This window comes from Hemiscyllium ocellatum, chromosome 3 (assembly GCF_020745735.1).
Source record: "Hemiscyllium ocellatum isolate sHemOce1 chromosome 3, sHemOce1.pat.X.cur, whole genome shotgun sequence".
NCBI classification, from domain to species: Eukaryota; Metazoa; Chordata; class Chondrichthyes; order Orectolobiformes; family Hemiscylliidae; genus Hemiscyllium; species Hemiscyllium ocellatum.
The window spans coordinates 100,536,335-100,553,621 of record NC_083403.1 but is presented as its reverse complement, the minus strand read 5'-3'; the positions used below and the strand labels follow the sequence as shown (position 1 = coordinate 100,553,621).

Here is a 17,287-nt window from a genome sequence, read left to right as displayed (position 1 = left end):
CATTAGATAGGAGGTATTAAGGCCATTTATATGTTATCTATAAAGAGCCTCCAAGTGTTACACATCACAGGCCAAGTGATGGCCAAATCTCAGAAACTAATCTGACTGAGAGAGATGAGGCCTGGCCAAACTGGGGCACGATGTTATTTATAGAAATATCGATATAGAGAAAAAGGTGACAACCTAGCCAGACATTAGGAGAGAGGGAGAGTATGAAAATAAATCTCAGTGGGAGGATTTATATTTCTGATCTCTCTTGTCCGCGCACAAAAATACATTTGACATCACGGTCTAAACAAAACACTTCATTTAGTCGTTGGTCCAATCATTCGGGACAATAGACAATCCAAAATGGAAAAGGTATAGCGAGAGAGGCGAAACCGTTAGCTGACAGCCATGAAAGCGGATTTACCTTTATACCGCTCCAGCACGTCCTCATAAGCCTGCAGATACTGCAGTTCATCGGCGTAATAGTAAGCAGCGGGGCTGAACCCTGAGCTGTAGCCGGCCATGGGTGCTGGAAAGGAGCGGTCGGCACCGTCTCTACAGCTCCCCTTCAACTTGGAGGGAAGGACTGACACAGACACACACACAGCAGACACAACGAGGGCTGGGAACTTGGCAGAGCCGATGGGGGGCGAGCTGAACGAAGGACCGCCCTGGAATCACCAGCACCAATCGCTCTGCCCTTATCCTTCCTGTCCCTCCCCCGGCCTCCAGGGTTGGCGGGGAGAGAGAGGGATACTGGCCGCTCTGGTCACTGCTTCTCCCCACCCAGCTCCTCTCCCGTTAACAATACAACAGCCGGCTGCACATCACTCTCTCTGATGTACCACAGACATCCCCTTCCCCATTTAAATCCTGATCTGGACTGCCCATCCTCCACATAAGGTTTCGGGGGTGGGGTGATCTACCAGGAATATTAGAAGGGCAGTATTTTGATATATATATATTTATGTTAAACAAGCTGCAGAAGATGGCGTGAGGTCTCTGCCGTGCAAAAACTGCAGCGTTTTGGTATTGTCTGAGGATGAAGGGAGGGGAAGGGAATCATTCCGTCATATCCACGTTTACGTTCGAATTGTGTGTTTTTTTAAAGGGAAACATTTTACAAGGAAAATGTTTTTCTTTGATCAAAATTGGTTTTCTAAATGTTTCTATATATAAATCAAATCTAACATGATGTTTTCAAACCAAGTATATCTGGTAGTATAACGTACACACATCATCATTAGCTGGAAGAAGGTTCCATACCTGGTTACTTCGAAAAAAAATGAGGTATAAACCAACATTTCTCCCCGAGACATAATCAGGCACACCGCAAGAAACCCAAGATGCCTGTCATTCTGTTACATTATAGCTTATGCTAAATCAAAACCGAAAGAACTGCGGATGCTGTAAATCAGAAACAAAAACAGAAATTGCACGTTCTAAAGATAGATCACTCGATCCGAAACGTTAACTCTGATTTCTCTGCACAGATGCTGCAAGACATGCTGAGATTTTCCAGCAATTTTGTTTTTGTTGCAATGTTTTAATAAGTCTGTTCCCAGTACTGATGAAGGGCTCTGGCCCGAAACGTCGAATCTCCTGTTCCTTGGATGCTGCCTAACCTGCTGTGCTTTAACCAGCAACACATTTTCAGCTCTGATCTCCAGCATCTGCAGACCTCACTTTTTACTGTTCTCAGTACTGTCAGGTATACATACTGTATACCTGTATGTCTGTATACTGTATGTCGATGGGAGCTGAGGAAGTCAGGGAGCTCTTATATATATATATATATATAGGTCTGGTCCAGATCTGGACATATATATATATATATGTCCAGATCTGGACCAGACCTCGAGCAAGCAGAAACAGCTAGTTGATAACAAAGGGAATTAAGTGAAACTGAAAACATTACTGTATAACGCATTGCTTGTCAGTTTCACGCACCACCCTCAATTAAATCATCGCCCCAATTCAGTGGAACAAACGGTAGCTTTCATTTGGAAGGAAATAAAGGCGTCTGCATTGTAGAATTAAACTCTGCAGCTCTTCTGCACGACAATGAGATTCCTCATTGCGTCCGATGCACAGCATTCCAGATTTTTTAACCCGATAAATATGTGAAGTCTTACCGGCTATCCTGAGAACGGCTCTTTCCGCCGGGTCCAGCACCGACCCTCCGTGGATTTTTCTCTTGGATCTCTCGTGTTTCGGCAGGTTCCACGGCAACGTGTCCCCGGGAGCTGGCGAGACAGTTCCTGATCTCTGACCAGAATCATCCTCATCGTCGGAGTAATCGGCGGAAGACATGGAGCAGGGGCGAGAGCTGCTACCGACACTCTGTATGGAGGGGTGGGGGTGTGAAAGACAGACAAAAGCTCAAATGAAACCCATAGACACACATATCTATTGGCTCACAAATGATGAGTAGGGCACATGACTTAAACCAACATGTTTTTGAAAATTAAAAAAATCATGGACCTACATCTCTATTTTCCTCTCCCTTTAATTAACACTTTCACTTTTACCAAGGATATGTTTCCAAAACACATGACTTGATTTCTCAATCTCAATCTCGCACAATAACCATGAACAGAGTTGGCGACTGCTCCTAACAAATTGTATTTGTCTCCCCCATCAGGGCTAACTCTGACTTACCATGGTTCACAGGAAACGATTCACTCCACCAGCGCTTCTCTTGTTGAGGCCGGTTTCTGTGTGTGTGTGTTTTTTTTATATATAAAAATAGTTATCCAATTTCTACTGTCCACCCGGGGAGATGAAGGATCAGAGGCAAGGCTTGTTTCCACCGTCGCTGCTGCCGCCGCCGCCTTACTGAGCACCAGGTGTTGCTTACGAGTCCTCCTCCCCAGGGTCTGCAGCCTGGCGAAGTGATAGTGTTCTCCTTCCAGCAAGGCTGGCGGTGCATTCACACGAAGCTCCGCACTGGTCAACTGCAGCCAGCCGCCGCTTTGTGGAGCCGCAGTTCCGGCTACAGGAGACTTTTGGGTTCAGTGCATCACTCAGTGACTCACCACTGCTTGAACTTCTCCCTTTCCCCCTCTAACAATGCCTTTTGTTCCACCCAGACATTGAGTGACCCGGTATCGCCATTATTTACAAGGGATGTTCTGGGCTCCCGGTACATTGTGGAAATATGTGAACATCCCATTTCTCGTCACATCCAATTGACGAATTAGCCAATTGGTCCCCCCCCCCCCACCCCCTATATTTTACAAAGACAATACACCACTACCTTGCACCAAGTCTCAGAGATTCCCAGTTCGGCAGCGATTGGTTCAATCGTCCTGTCAATCTGGGCAGGGAGGCGACAGTGTCGCACACTACCGGTCAATGGTGGCATCCCAGACATTTCCCTGCATCTCGGAGGCAGACGACACATCGAGGGAAATGTGTAAATATCGCCAAGTGATTGCAGTTTCGGGAGTGAACCAGATTTATGATTGACACTCCTAACACTAGCCCGCAGGGGGAGAAACGTCCGGGTCTTTTTTTCTCCCATGTAAACACTAACAGAAGAATTTATTTCGGTGCCATAAGGAAGGGAGGGCTAAGACTGTTTGGACAAAGGGCGAGCGCCAGCATGAATAAGCTGAATGATTTCCTTCAGTGCTGTATCATTTTATGTTGCAACATAAAACAAGGAACAGCGGGTGCTGGAGAGCTGAAACAAATAAAGTGTTGGAGAAACTCAGCAGTCTGTGAAGAGAGAAACAGAGTTAATGTTTCGAGTCCAGCGACACTTCTTCAGAAACAGGTTGAAAGAGTCAGAAGAAGAACCATGTTAGACTCGAAACATTCACTATTTTTTCTCTCCACGGGATGCTGCCAAACATGCTGAGTTTCTCCTGCACTTTCAGTTTTGTTGCAGATAATAGAGATGTACAGCATGGAAACAGACCCTTCTGTCCAACTGGTCAATGCTGGCTAGATATCCTAACCCAATCTAGTCCCACTGCCCATATCCCTCCAAACGCTTCCTAATCATATATCCATCCAGATGCCTTTTTAAATGTTGCAATTGTACCAGCCTCCACCACATTCTCTGGCAGCTCATTCCATACGTGTACCGCCCTCTGTGTGAAAATGTTGCCCCTTAGGTCTCTTTTACATCTTGCCCCTCTCACCCTAAACCTATGCCCTCTAGTTCTGGACTCTCCCACCCCAGGGAAAAGACTTTGTTTATTTGTCCTATTCATGCCCCTCATGATTTTATAAACCTCTGTAAGGTCACCCCTCAGCCGCCACACTCCAGGGAAAACAGCCCCAGCCGATTCAACCTCTCCCTACAGCTCAAATCCTCCAACTCTGGCAACATCCTTGTAAATCTTTTCTGAACCCTTTCAAGTTTCACAACATCTTTCCGATAGGAAGGAGACCAGAATTGCACACAATATTCCAAAAATGGCCTAACCAATGACCTGTGCAGTTGCAACATGACCTCCCAACTCCTGTCCTCAATACTCTGACCAATAAAGGAAAGCATACCAAACACCTTCTTCACTATCCTATCTACCTGCAACTCCACTTTCAAGGAGCTATGAACCTGCACTCCAAGATCTCTTTGTTCAGCAATACTCCCTAGAACCTTACCGTTAAGTGTATAAGTCCTGCTAAGATTTGCTTTTCCAAAATGCAGCGCCTTGCATTTATCTAAATTAAACTCCATCTGCCACTTCTCAGCCCATTGGTCCATTGATCAAGATCCTGTTGTAATCTAAGGTAACCTTCTTCACTGTCCATTACACCTCCAATTTTGGTGTCATCTGCAAACTTACTAACTATACCTCTTATGCTCCCATCCAAAATCATTTATATAAATGATGAAAAGTAGTGGACCCAGCACCGATCTTTATGGCACTCCACTGGTCACAGGCCTCCAGTCTGGAAGACAATCCTCTGTCTTCTACCTTCAAGCCAGTTCTGTATCCAAATGGTGAGTTCTCCCTGTATTCCTGAGATCTAACCTTGCTCACCAGTCTCACCATGGGGAACCTTGTCGAACACCTTACTGAAGTCCATATAGATCACGTCCACTGCTCTGCTCTCATCAATCCTCTGTGTTACTTCTTCAAAAAACTCAATCAAGTTTGTGAGACATGATTTCCCACACACAAAGCCATGTTGACTATCCCTAATCAGTCCACGCCTTTCCAAATACTTGTACATCCTGTCCCTCAAATTCCCTCCAACAACTTACCCATCACCAATGTCAGGCTCACTGGTCTATAGTTCCATGGCTTGTCCTTACGGCCTTTTCACTTTGTGAAGACTCGGTTTCATCCTTCCAGTTAAGGCCATGAGCACGTAAACATCACACTTCCATCAGTTAAAGTTCAGTTCTATAATAACATCCAGTGAACAGCACAGTCATGCACACCAGCTGGTCTATAGGAGCGTTTATGCTTGGACTGTCGCCTCTTCCCACTTCTCTCCATTCCATGGGACAGAGCAAGAGAGTAGAACTTCAGTACAAGATTGCAATTGCAATCAGTCCAAACTAATAGAATTTGAATCGATGGGTGGGAAAAAAAATCAAATCTTGCCAAATAAGCCTAAGAAATTGGACCATATCAAAGTTACTCACTTGATGGGGAACTATCATTCGTTTTCGGCCAAATTTGCTGCCAGTTTTTTTTTGGCAGACAGCAGATCTGAGATGAGGCCAATTGTCCATTTTTATGAACGCACACTGATTTGCTTCTGGAAATGTCACAATAATTTTTTATCTCGCTGTTACTCAAAAGGCATTTTTTTATTAATGTCGAAACAGGTTTGTCTGCCCAGTTAGGGTCAGAACCTCAAGATATACGATGCAGGGTCCGCTCACCAGAAATTGTTCAGAGATTATGTCAGGGGGCTCCATTTCACTGGAAATCTCCTCCCATCGAGCCTGTGGCGGGACTTTGAAGAAAAGGAACCATGGAGAGCCATGGCTCTGGACCCATAGCCCTGCAATATCCCAACCTTCAAGATTTTACCCAGTTCCCCCTCAGAAAGTTACCACTGAAGCCACTTTGACCACATTTTTATAAAACGTATTTTAAAACAGAATTGCAATATATAATGATCAGTAATGAATTGTATGTTGGTGCTGTTTAAAAATTGCTTGATTTCCAAATGCGGGCCGCCAGTCGATTTGTCTTTTCCATCGAGGTTCCTTGAAAACAGGAAGAAACTGAAAATATTCCTGCAAGGACGGGATAAAGTTGCTCATAGAGTGATTAATAACGTCAGTATCTGATCCCAAACCGTCGCCGCGAGGTACGAATACCAGTCTAATCAATAAATAGGTCAAAGATAATTGATTAGTATCATTCGGAATTATCTTGAGAGTGTTCAAAGTTAAAAATCATACAACACTAGGTTATAGTCCAACAGCTTTATTTGGAAACACTAGCTTTCGGAGCGCTGCTCCTTCATCAGACAGCTGCCTGATGGCGGAACATCGCTCTAAAAACAAGTGCTTCCAAATAAACCTGTTGCACTATAACCTGGTATTGTGTGATTTTTAACTTTGTACGCCACAGTCCAACACCGGCATCTCCAAATCTTGAGGGTGATGAGATAAAGAGCATATGTTGGTGCCAATCACTGAGAAACTCCAATTTGTCTGAAGTTCAGACAACCCCGTGTATTGTCAACAGTAGCTGATAGCGAACATAGTCTCCCTGATCCGAACGCTAGAGGACTCACCGCTCTGCGTGTTGGAGTCCCCTGCACGGAATGGTAAAACTCTGCCTGCACTCGACTGCTCCTCTTGATTTTCCTCCTTCTTACCAGATGTTCCTGATCGCTCTCAGGTATCTCCAGCAGAGGCTTGGACTCGTCCGAAACTCGCAATCTGCTGCTTCTCCTGCCATGCCGTGGGCTGTGTCTGAATCCCTGAGAAAAAGCAACAAGAACACAGGGTTTGTGTTATATGTGTGTGTGTGTGTGTGTGTGTGTTTGAAATGAACGCCCTTTTACTTTCCCTAAACTGGAACACAACTTGGCGTCACTGCCTTGAGTACACCCAATTAGTCAAGTGCAGAGGGCGGGCCGGAGTTCTGCATGGTTTCCAAGCAACTTCTTATCGTTTATTAAAGTCTTCTCCCAAACTTCGGTTTATTAAATACATACACCATAGAGGAAAATGTGGAACTGCAATAAGGATACGGGTACATCAATCTTTCCAGCTTTTTTTAAAAAATCAAAAGGAAGGGGAAATACATTACGCTCAGTGATGTTAAATTGAGTGACACATGATGGAGATGAGAGCTGAAGGTTTCGAAGGGGGAGTGATTGATTAAAGTGAGTGGGCAATACTGTAGCAGAGTTCAGGCCAGGGAAGCGTGATCTCATCTATTTTGGACCCAAACAAAGGGTAAGTAGGATATTTTCAAAATGATGAGAAGCTAGGCATATGGAGAAGCACAGGGAGAGAATTCGAGGTCCATGCACAGAAATAAAAAAAGACAGGTACAAAAACAATGGGAGGCTAGCCATATCATATTAAGGAGGCAGGCAACAAAGAAAACCTGCAGCAGTATTTAGCTCTGGTTACGCCACATCTGGAATATCATATGCAGTCTGGGAATCTCTTCAGAAAATATACATTGGCCTTGGAGGCAGTCCAGTACATATTTATCAGAATAACACTAGAGATAATAGGGTTAAACAATGAGGACATAATTGATCTCCTCTTGGTCCAACGCTTCTGTATCTCTAAGGTATGGTGTATAGCATATGACATTCCAAGCACTCATGGACCATATTCAGGCCAAGAGTGGAACAGTCAGCTACACACCAGAGCTCCCTCTGCACTGACCCTTTCCAGATCTATCATCAGAAAGGCACTGTCCTATTGCACTAAAGCTCATTCAAGTGCCATCCCCTGATCTTTTTACAGAAATTGAACATTTGTGTGAAATCAGCAATAGTCTCAATGATAGAGAATTTTAAAAATTCATCCTTGTGTGAAGAAATTTCTTCCAATTTCTGTTTTAAATAATTGAGCCCAGGAAGGAGAAACATCTCTGTGAAGACCCTTCGCAGTCTTGTATAAGTCTTCCATTAGACTATTACTCAATTTTCCAAAATCCAGAGAGTTTAGGCTCAGTTTATTCACACTTTCATCATAGGGCAACCCTCAAACCAATGTCGTGAATCTTCACTGTACCAACTCAAGGCAAGTATATTCTTCTATAGATTATGGAGACCAAAACTATGTATAGTGCTCCAGATGTGGTCTCACCAAAATCTGATAAAAATGTAACAAGACTTTTTTTTATTCTTGTCCTCCAACCTCCTTGCAATGAAGATGGATAGGTCATTTGTCTTCCTAATTATTTGCTGTACCTGCATGCTTGATTTCTTTAATCCCTCAGCATGCATATCCAAGCATCCTTAAGCATCATCATTTAAAAGTTCAAGCCTTTTAAAATTTATTTTTCCATTTTTGTTACAAGAATGAACAACCACATACTTCCCCACATTTTACTCTAAATCTTTTGCCCCTTCATTTAATTGTTATAACTTTCTGATCTCTCAGCTTATATTCCCAGCTAGATTTGTATCACGAGCAAACATGGACACATTACTCTTGGTGTCTTCATCTGCCATTATCACATTGTAAATAGCTGAGGTGACAGGACTGATGCCAATTGATTGTACTAAGTACAGCCAGCCAAACTTGAAAATGCTTGCCTCCCTTCCATGAATCTGAAGATCCATGTTAATATTGTCACTCTCAACTCAACAAACATTTACTTTGTGTATTATTATGAACATCTCTTTGAAATCTAAGTATATTACGTCTACGGACTCTTTTTTTAGTTCTACAGGCTGGTCCTCAAAAATTGTGTCAAACATAATTTCCCTCTCATGAACCATGTTGACTGCCTGATTCTGGTATGATTTTTCTAAGTACATTGTTAAAACGTTATTAATAACAGATTCCAGCATTTTCCTGATGGCGATAATTATGTGGGTGTTTTTTCTGCTTTCACAAAGGTGTTACATTTGCTAACTTTCAATTCAGTGACCATTCTAGAATCGAGAGAATTTTGTAACAATTATAAACAGTACACCCATTGTCTCTGCAGTTAGCTCTGTTTTCATCCAACGATACAATCTGATCGAGGATTTTTCAAACTTTTAGTTTTGAAGATTTCTTAGATTTCTCTCTGCAAATATTAATTACCTTAATTTCCTTGCTTTTAATATTCACTTTGATACACTCTATTTCTGGTACGCAAATTGTGTCTTCAGTGATGAAGACAGACAAAATATTTTTTCAATGGCTCTACCATTTCATCATTCCCCATGGTATTCTCTCCTCCCAAGATGAATGTTTAACTTAGTTACTCTCCTCTTCCTATTTGCAAAAGAGTTTCCAATTTGTTTTGTATTCCTGGCAGGTTAATCTCATATTTAAACATTTCCCTCATCAATTTGTTGCTTGCCCTTTGCAGGGTTTTAAGCACCCTAGATTTTCAGGCTTACTACTATTCTTCGCAACATTATAAGTGCCTTCTTTGAACCGAATATTACATTTAACATTCCTAACAAGCATCTAATGGGTCTTTTCCATTGAAGTTTTGTTTTATAATGGCACGTACATTTGTGGCACTTTTTGAATAATTTCTTTACATGTTTCTCCCGATTATTTGCTGCCATAACTTTTAATCAATTTAACCAATCAACATGAGGCATCTCTCCTGTCTTGCCTCGCTAATTGGTTTTGTTTACACGTAAGATCAGTTCTGGGATCAGTTATGTCACCCTCAAACTTCAAATGAAATTGTTCTTTCCAAAGGATCTTTTATCATTAGTAATTAATCATACCTCACAACACAACACTGAATCGTAAACAACTTTGTCACTAACTATGTGCACAAAATATTCTTCCAGAAAATTCTTCTGAATACAATCAACCCTATCTTGTAAAGTAACTTTGCTAATTTGATTGGTCCATTCGCCATGAATATTAAATCTCCCCAAGATTATAATATTAACCCTATTATTTTATCTCTTTTTGGAAATTACTTCTTACTTGTTGGTTAGCCAACTGTGCAATTACATTTTAGTGTCCGACAAATACTGCCTTTAGTGTTTTCTGACTTTCCGCCAAGATTTAATTACCCAACAAATAAGTGTGCGTGTCATTGGACGAGGGCGGGTTCATGGACAACTGACTCCAACCCAACCAACCAGAATATTCACTAGCTAAAACTCCAATTAGCTTGGTAAGAGCTGAATGGCAGATGTCTCTACAAATCAGGGGCCTGAATGGAGAAGTCCCGCCTCACCAGAAGCTACTATGCAGAGGCCGGGAAACTCTGGGTCCTAAAGAATATTTCTTAAATTCTCGTCTTTCGCGGATCGGATTGTGAGGATGTAGTTTATTTTGTGTCTCGTGGGTTGTAATTTGTTGACGGGGGTGTTCAGTGAGGTTAGAAGGAATGGTGAGCAAGTGGGATGTGATTTTCAGAGGCCACACCCTGCCAGATTGGTAAGAATGGGTGTCCCCTGAACCCATTAAATGGACACTCTGGTCTCCCATTAGGAATTTCTACCATTTCTCACAGCCCGGAAAGCACATAATCAGAGTTCAGGCCCTTAAGTGTCCATTAAATGACCACTTGCTATCAAGTTGAGGACAACTCCATTGGACCTTCTTATCCAGCACTAATTGCCAAGGTGGTTAGGGCCAAATCACACAATTATTTGTCCCTCTTTGCCACTTGTAGAGAGGACCTGTACTATTATTGTTATGATTTGCTGAGCAAAGAGTCTTTCCTACCGCTGTCATTATATCATCCTTCAATAATAGGGCTAGTCCTCTTCCTTTTCACCTGTCCTTCAGAAATTTGTGTAGCCTTTTCCCCCAACATTAGTCATCAAGCAACTATGCCTCTGTAATTGTGATTATATCAAACTCATTTGTCTCTATTTGTGATGTTAGTTTATCTGTTTTGATTTTTTGAGATTTTGTGCATTCAAATAAAAAGCTTTTTTTGTATCCAATGATCTTTACATGAAGCTAATGCACTGATATGTTATTACCTTCCTGTCCTACCTGCTTGCCTTTACCCAAATTGCTGTGTAGTATTGCCTCAACCTTTCTTTTCATGTTTCCTTATATTCCTCCACCTAATATAAAGCCCTATCTACAGTCCTATCTAATTATATGGCTCATCAAGATGCTGATTCCAGCCTATTATAAATGGAGACCATCCCAACAGATTATCTCCATCTTTCCCAGTATTGGGGCCAGTGCTCCATGAATGGAAATCCATGTTCCCACACCACTTTTTAAGATATGCTTTTAATTCTCCAGTATGCTTGAATTTATGCATGGTTTGGGTAGCAATCCAATTACTAATATCTTTGATGTTCTGTGCATTTGATTCTAATTCCTTATACTTTCAGAATAGAACATCATTTCTATTTCTTTGAATATCACTAGTTCTTTTGTAATCCATGACAAGTGGATCCTCCCCTCTTACTCCAGTCACAAAGAGACGACTTTAACCCTGGCAGTGGGAAGGCAACACAATCTGTGAAATTTCTGGTTGTGACTCCAAAGAACAACATCTATTCCCCGACAGCATTGTACCTCATCACGACTGCATTTCTTTTCAATGTAGGACTGCATGTAACTATATCTAATGAACTGGATAATTAGTTACTAGTTTAATACAGTAATAGCAAATGACCACTTCCTAACTTAGGGCCAATGGAAATGTATTCAAATGTGCAGGAGTATAGAAAAAGCAAAGAGAAGGACGAATTCAAAGCTCTTTAAAACAGCCAATGTAGTAGACCTGTTGGACCAAATGCTATGCTAATCTGCAATCCTATAAGCCAAATGTGCATGTCTATCCCTGGGTCCTCTGTTAGGAGAGGTAAGGTGACTACTTTCAGTCCTGCAGGTCATTCCCTAACAGTGGGGTGGCATGGTGGCTCAGTGGTTAGCACTGCTGCCTCACAGTGCCAGGAACCTGGGTTCAATTCCAGCCTCAGGCAACTGTCTGTGGGGAGTTTGCACATTCTCTCCACATGTCTGTGGAGTTTCCTCTGGGTGCTCTGGTTTCCTGCCACAGTCCAAAGATGTGCAGGTCAGGTGAATTGGCCATGCTAAATTGCCTATAGTGTTAGGTGCATTTGTCAGAGGGAAGTGGGTCTGGTTGGATTATTCTTTGGAGGGTCGGTGTGGACTGGTTGGGCCGAAGGGCCTGTTTCCACATGTAGGGAATCTAATCTAAACTTTCCCTTGGAAAAATGAAACCATCCTTCAAAAGTAAAAGATTGGCATGTTCCTGTATCCCTCAAGATTGTAATGGGCTTTTCACTTCCGTTAGAAGCAAAAGGTCTCACTATATCCTTTGACAAAAATTCCTCATACCCTTCACTTATTTTGTCTCCTCCTGCCTTTTTCAGAGGGTTCATCTCTGTCCTTTTTACCATAGTCACCACTGCCTACTGGGTTGGAATGCTTTCTTCTTTAATTCCTTTCCTGCTTCTCTTGTCTTAATGCCTATGGCCCCGACTGGTTTCCTAAGCAGCTTCCAGCCAGTTGCCTTAATGTGCCCTACCTTACTGCAGCAAAAACACTTCAGTTCCCTGAATTCTCCTCCACTTTCAATCATTGTCTTTCTACCCTGAGATGGTGATTTATGAACACTCCAAGTATCCCTTCCTTATCCTGACTAACTTCCTCCCTCTCTCACTCTCCCACTTTCTAATTTTTCTCAGAACTCTGGGAGTGAAGGAATGAGGGCTGATGAAACATTTCATAGTCATCGGCCATCCAGGCTTCCTGCCTAACACTACCAACTTTCTGTTTCTCTACATGTACACATATTCTGATTGCGGGTAGTAAGGAGGTTTTAAACTCTACCAAGAAACAACTTCTCTTAACCATTCATAAATTGTTTTTACTCTCGATGCCCTGATCCACTTGTCAAAATTGGTCTACTTTTTCCTCTTGAACTCGAGTATGTCTGTCCCAGCTGTTTTGTTGGACTCCAAACCTTCGTCTAAAGGCCTATAGGACTAGTTCATAAGTTCACCAGTTAAAAATAATTATTGTCACGGTTTTGTAAAGTCTGAGTCCTCCTCGAATAGGGACGCAAATACATTCAATGCTTTTCCAGTAACTTTGTTTGATAGAGGCAAAGTCCAGAGGTCTTGAGACCACCCCATCTGGGTCACTACTTTTTCAAAGATAGCAAGAACGCTTCCACACATTATCCTTCAAGTCTCGGTAATACCTATGGTATCTTGAACATTTCCTGGCTCAACCTTGATTTTCTAACAGCTTCTGGGCTAATCTGTTAGCTTTTACTTCAACTGTCTAACTTCCTCTTTCTCTCCGGCTTCAGCCTCCAGCATCATTTTTCTTAGAACTGACTATTATGCTCTCTCTTCTGTTCTTTCCAGAGCTTCCCGTTCTAACCCTTTCTCGTTTCCTTGATGTTGTTACTCAACTCTACCTGTTCCCTAACACGAACCTCAGTTCCATTACTGTCATTTCCCTCTGACTCCCTCTGTTTCTCAAGCAGATTTAACTGTGATGCGATCTGCAGCACCAACTGTGCCTTTCCTGTCTTTGGTGGACTTGCTCACCCTAGTTCTCCCATAACTTTGGACAAATCCCCTTCTTTTGTCCCTCTGTATTGACAGATATTTCTGTCAGTCCCAAGATGCTTGGACAATTTCCATTTCTTTTGCTATTTTATACCTCAAAAAACATCGTTACCAGAAATTTCACATTTAGTACAGTAATTCTACACTACCCTTGATGTCAAACCGTTCCATATCACAGACATGAGCCCCCTGTTGTGTCAGGGACACTGAATTATCCAAATGGACAAGTACAAAGTGGTGAAGTATAACATGTGATTAAACGTTTGTTGAATAATTGCAATAACACCTCCCAATTGACCTGTCCCGCATCTAACTACCAGGACTATTACCCCAAAATCCCTATTTTACCCCAAACTGGCACTTAAACCTGACAGACAGAAGATTGGTAGTGGTGGTTAGACATTAGAGTAAAGACAGAAAGGTGATAAGCTATGTGGCTGGACTGAGACTGTTTGAATTTCAGGCTAACAGTTTCAACCTTCAAATGTGTTAGACCACTCTGAGCAATTTTATGACACTTTGATGTAGAAAGAGCTTAAGCCTTTGAAAGAATCACTGAGTTGGGTTGGTTTCTTCTTCTGGGCAGTCTCCTCATGCAACGCTCCCACTCAAGACACTATCTGAATGTGGCTCCTCATCAAAAACAGTCTTCCAGTTCGACCTTTACTACTCCAGTCACCGTTATCTGTTCTTTCCTTCAAGCAGTGTCCCCACGTTTCGTGTCCAAGTGAGCACTCCGAGTGGGTCACTTCTGCAGGAGCAATCCTTTCTGGGACCTCACTGCTCAAGTTCTAGCCATTGATTGTCCCCACAGGGCTGCAAGATTTGGCTTTAAAACTCTATTCCGTGTTCCCCACCCTGACCCCATCATTTTTTTCCCTCCAGATTGTAACTTGTTTTACAGGGTGATTATGAGGTCACAGGATTGAACTCCCACCTAACTTTGGTTGGATTTCTGCACTGTGGGGAGTGACTAATCAGTGAGCAATCCCAATCCGCACTGATTCTTGTTGTCCCCAAAGTCAATTCCCCAGTGGAGAGGGGGGCATTGACTGCATCATGAACCTCATTCTGAATCCCTCTCTTTTCTGATAATTTGTTTTTAAAGATTAATGTTTGATGCTAGTTATAGAAAATAAAGTTAGAAAGATCAGAAAGGGTTATAACAACATGGTTTAAAAATATTTACATTGCTAACTTTTTCTAGTTCTGATAAAAGATTATCACAATGGGATATTAATTCTGTTTACCGCTCCACATATGTTGCCTGACCAGCTGAGTGTTTCCAGTATTTTATGTTTTGATGTTGAAGTTGGTTATACTCAGATTAAACATGTCCTTTGTAGAAGGAGGAAGATTTTAATGCATGAATGTGAATAATTACACCTCTGACAATGCAGCACTCTCTCAATGCTGCGCCAGCCTCTGTGCTCAAACCCTGGTTTTGAAGCCTGAACAAATGGCCTTGTGCCTCGCCGCTCACTTCTCCGTACCTATTTAACATTCTACAATGTAAACACCCACAGTATTATATTTTGTTTTACACATTTAAAATCAAATCAATTTATACATTTGTTGGTAGCACAATCATAAAGTCTGAATTCATTTTCATCTTTAAATAATGATATCGGAAGTGCACTTACATGTGTTTGGAAATTATGTTTCCTCATTTTACAACAAAGTCTGGGATCACCACAAGTCCTGTTTGCCCACTCCCAACTGTGTTTAACCTATCTTAGCTCTTGTGCAGCGACACCTCAAATTTAAAGTTCTTGTTAGTCTACGGTGTGTTTCTCCCTATCTCTGTAATCATAGACTCAGACAATTTTACATCAGGAGGCCATTTGACCCATCACATCTGAACTTGCTCCTGAAAGAGCTATCCAGCTAGTCCCATTCTTCAGCCCTATCTCCTTAGCCCTCTAAGTTCATCCCTTTCAAATATGTATCCAACTCTTCTTTGAAAACTCCTGTGGAATCCACCTCCGCCATTCTCCCAGGCAGCGCATTCCAAATTGAAACAACTCTTTGAGTAAAGAAGTTTCTCTTCATCTCATTCCAGCTCTCTTTCTGACAATCTTGAAGTTGGGACCCCAAGTTACTGAAATACCAACCAGTGGAAATAGAATATCCTTCTTTACCCTGTCAAAATTGTTCATAATTTTGCACACCTCAATAAAGGATGGCCTTCTACCCTGTGAGTCTCAAAGATCTCTGTACTTCTCAAATTCCAGCCTCTTTCACTTCCCGAGTTTTCATATCTCCATACTGTCTTTCAGGTCTTCAGCTGCCAAGTCCTGAATCTCTGTACTTTCCACAGCCTCACTTCCCAACATTTTTTTGAAATCATTCCTCAAAATGTAACTCTTTGATCAAGCTTTTGGTTATCTATTGTAATGCCTATTTGTGTGGTATGGAGCAATCTCTGTCTGTCTGTTTTGCTGTTCTCATTTCTGAAGGCTGGGCAATGGACTTCCATAAACTAGACAGTGCATTGGTTTTGCACTGCTTTTTGTTGGATGGTTGACCAGGAAATTCTCCCACTCTTACTGCCTGTCTTCAAGAATATTTGAAGATGTTACAGGCTGATAATAAACCTATTTGACCAAATCACCAAAGCACTAATAAATCTTGGTTTAGAACTCAGATGCGGAGCTTCAAGCCCAAAAGATAGGGCCCTCCCATGAAACAATAGGGTGCAATAAGGTTTCTAAACCGCTTCACAGCTACCTGAGTCCTTATGCAACTGGATGAATCCAAAATTGTTGGCTGTTTGTAGAATCAGATTTTATTGTCACATGTATTCAAGAAGTATAGGAGTACAGTGAAAAGTGTATAATGTCACCACCACACATGGCACCAACCTAGGTAGAAAGGCACCCAGGTACAAAAGACTTGGGTACAAAATAATAAAAGAAATAAAGCTAAAAACAGTAAGCACTATCTTCAAAAAATAAGTAGAAAAGTAAAGACAGTAATAGTCAATATTAAAGTCCTTCTTAATGTAGGCTGGAATATTAAACAAATAAACTTAAAAGTTTAGCAGTATTTGTTGAGTCCTCTGCTTAGCTCATTCTCCAAGCGATCTCAGCTGCCTGTTCTCGACACCACTGCAACAGATACCATGGGACCTCCCTCATCACTCGCTCTTCCTGTTTTGGGCCTCAATGCCATCGCTGATAATGAAGCTGCCGCCTTTCCAATCTCCTCTTGCTGCCTCCAGAACATGCCCAGACAGGACCCACTCACACGCTGAGATACCACCGGCTCGAGAGAACGGCCAAGTCACCACCATGCTGGACCAAAAGACTACCACGGGCAAGCCAGGCCAGGCCAGGCCAGGACAAGATAATGCCTCGCCTGGTCCGCGCTGAGGCCGAGAGCAAAGAAAAGAAGAGAGAAACAAGAGAGAAGTAGTCGGAGCAGGACAAATTAACTATCCTCAGAGAAAAAGATTTTCTCAACTCTGTCTGAAATGGGTGATCACTTGTTCTGAGATTATGTCCAATGGTCCTCGACTTTCCCACTGCATCTAACTTGTCAAGCTCCCTAATAATCTCATATTATTCAAAACGCCTCTCCTTATCCTTCTAAACTCCAATGAGTACAAGCCCAACCTATACAACATTTCCTCATAAGA

At 42.1% G+C, this 17,287-nt stretch overlaps 1 protein-coding gene across 9 annotated transcripts in view; it reads right to left on the bottom strand.

Annotated features, from left to right (window-relative positions):
- Positions 1–17,287, bottom strand: part of dst (dystonin) — a 624,072-nt gene that overhangs the window by 594,438 nt on the left and 12,347 nt on the right. For 7 of the 9 annotated variants that reach the window (XM_060852081.1, XM_060852129.1, XM_060852093.1 and 4 more), the window contains exons 3-4: positions 6,709–6,897; positions 2,124–2,331 (exon numbers count right to left, since the gene is read on the bottom strand). In XM_060852081.1, coding sequence (XP_060708064.1) covers positions 2,124–2,331; positions 6,709–6,897 — 397 coding nt within the window. Of the gene's footprint in view, positions 1–2,123; positions 2,332–2,649; positions 2,929–3,247; positions 3,300–6,708; positions 6,898–17,287 lie in introns of those variants that run through there. The other 2 variants (XM_060852155.1, XM_060852145.1) reach the window with 2 other exon arrangements.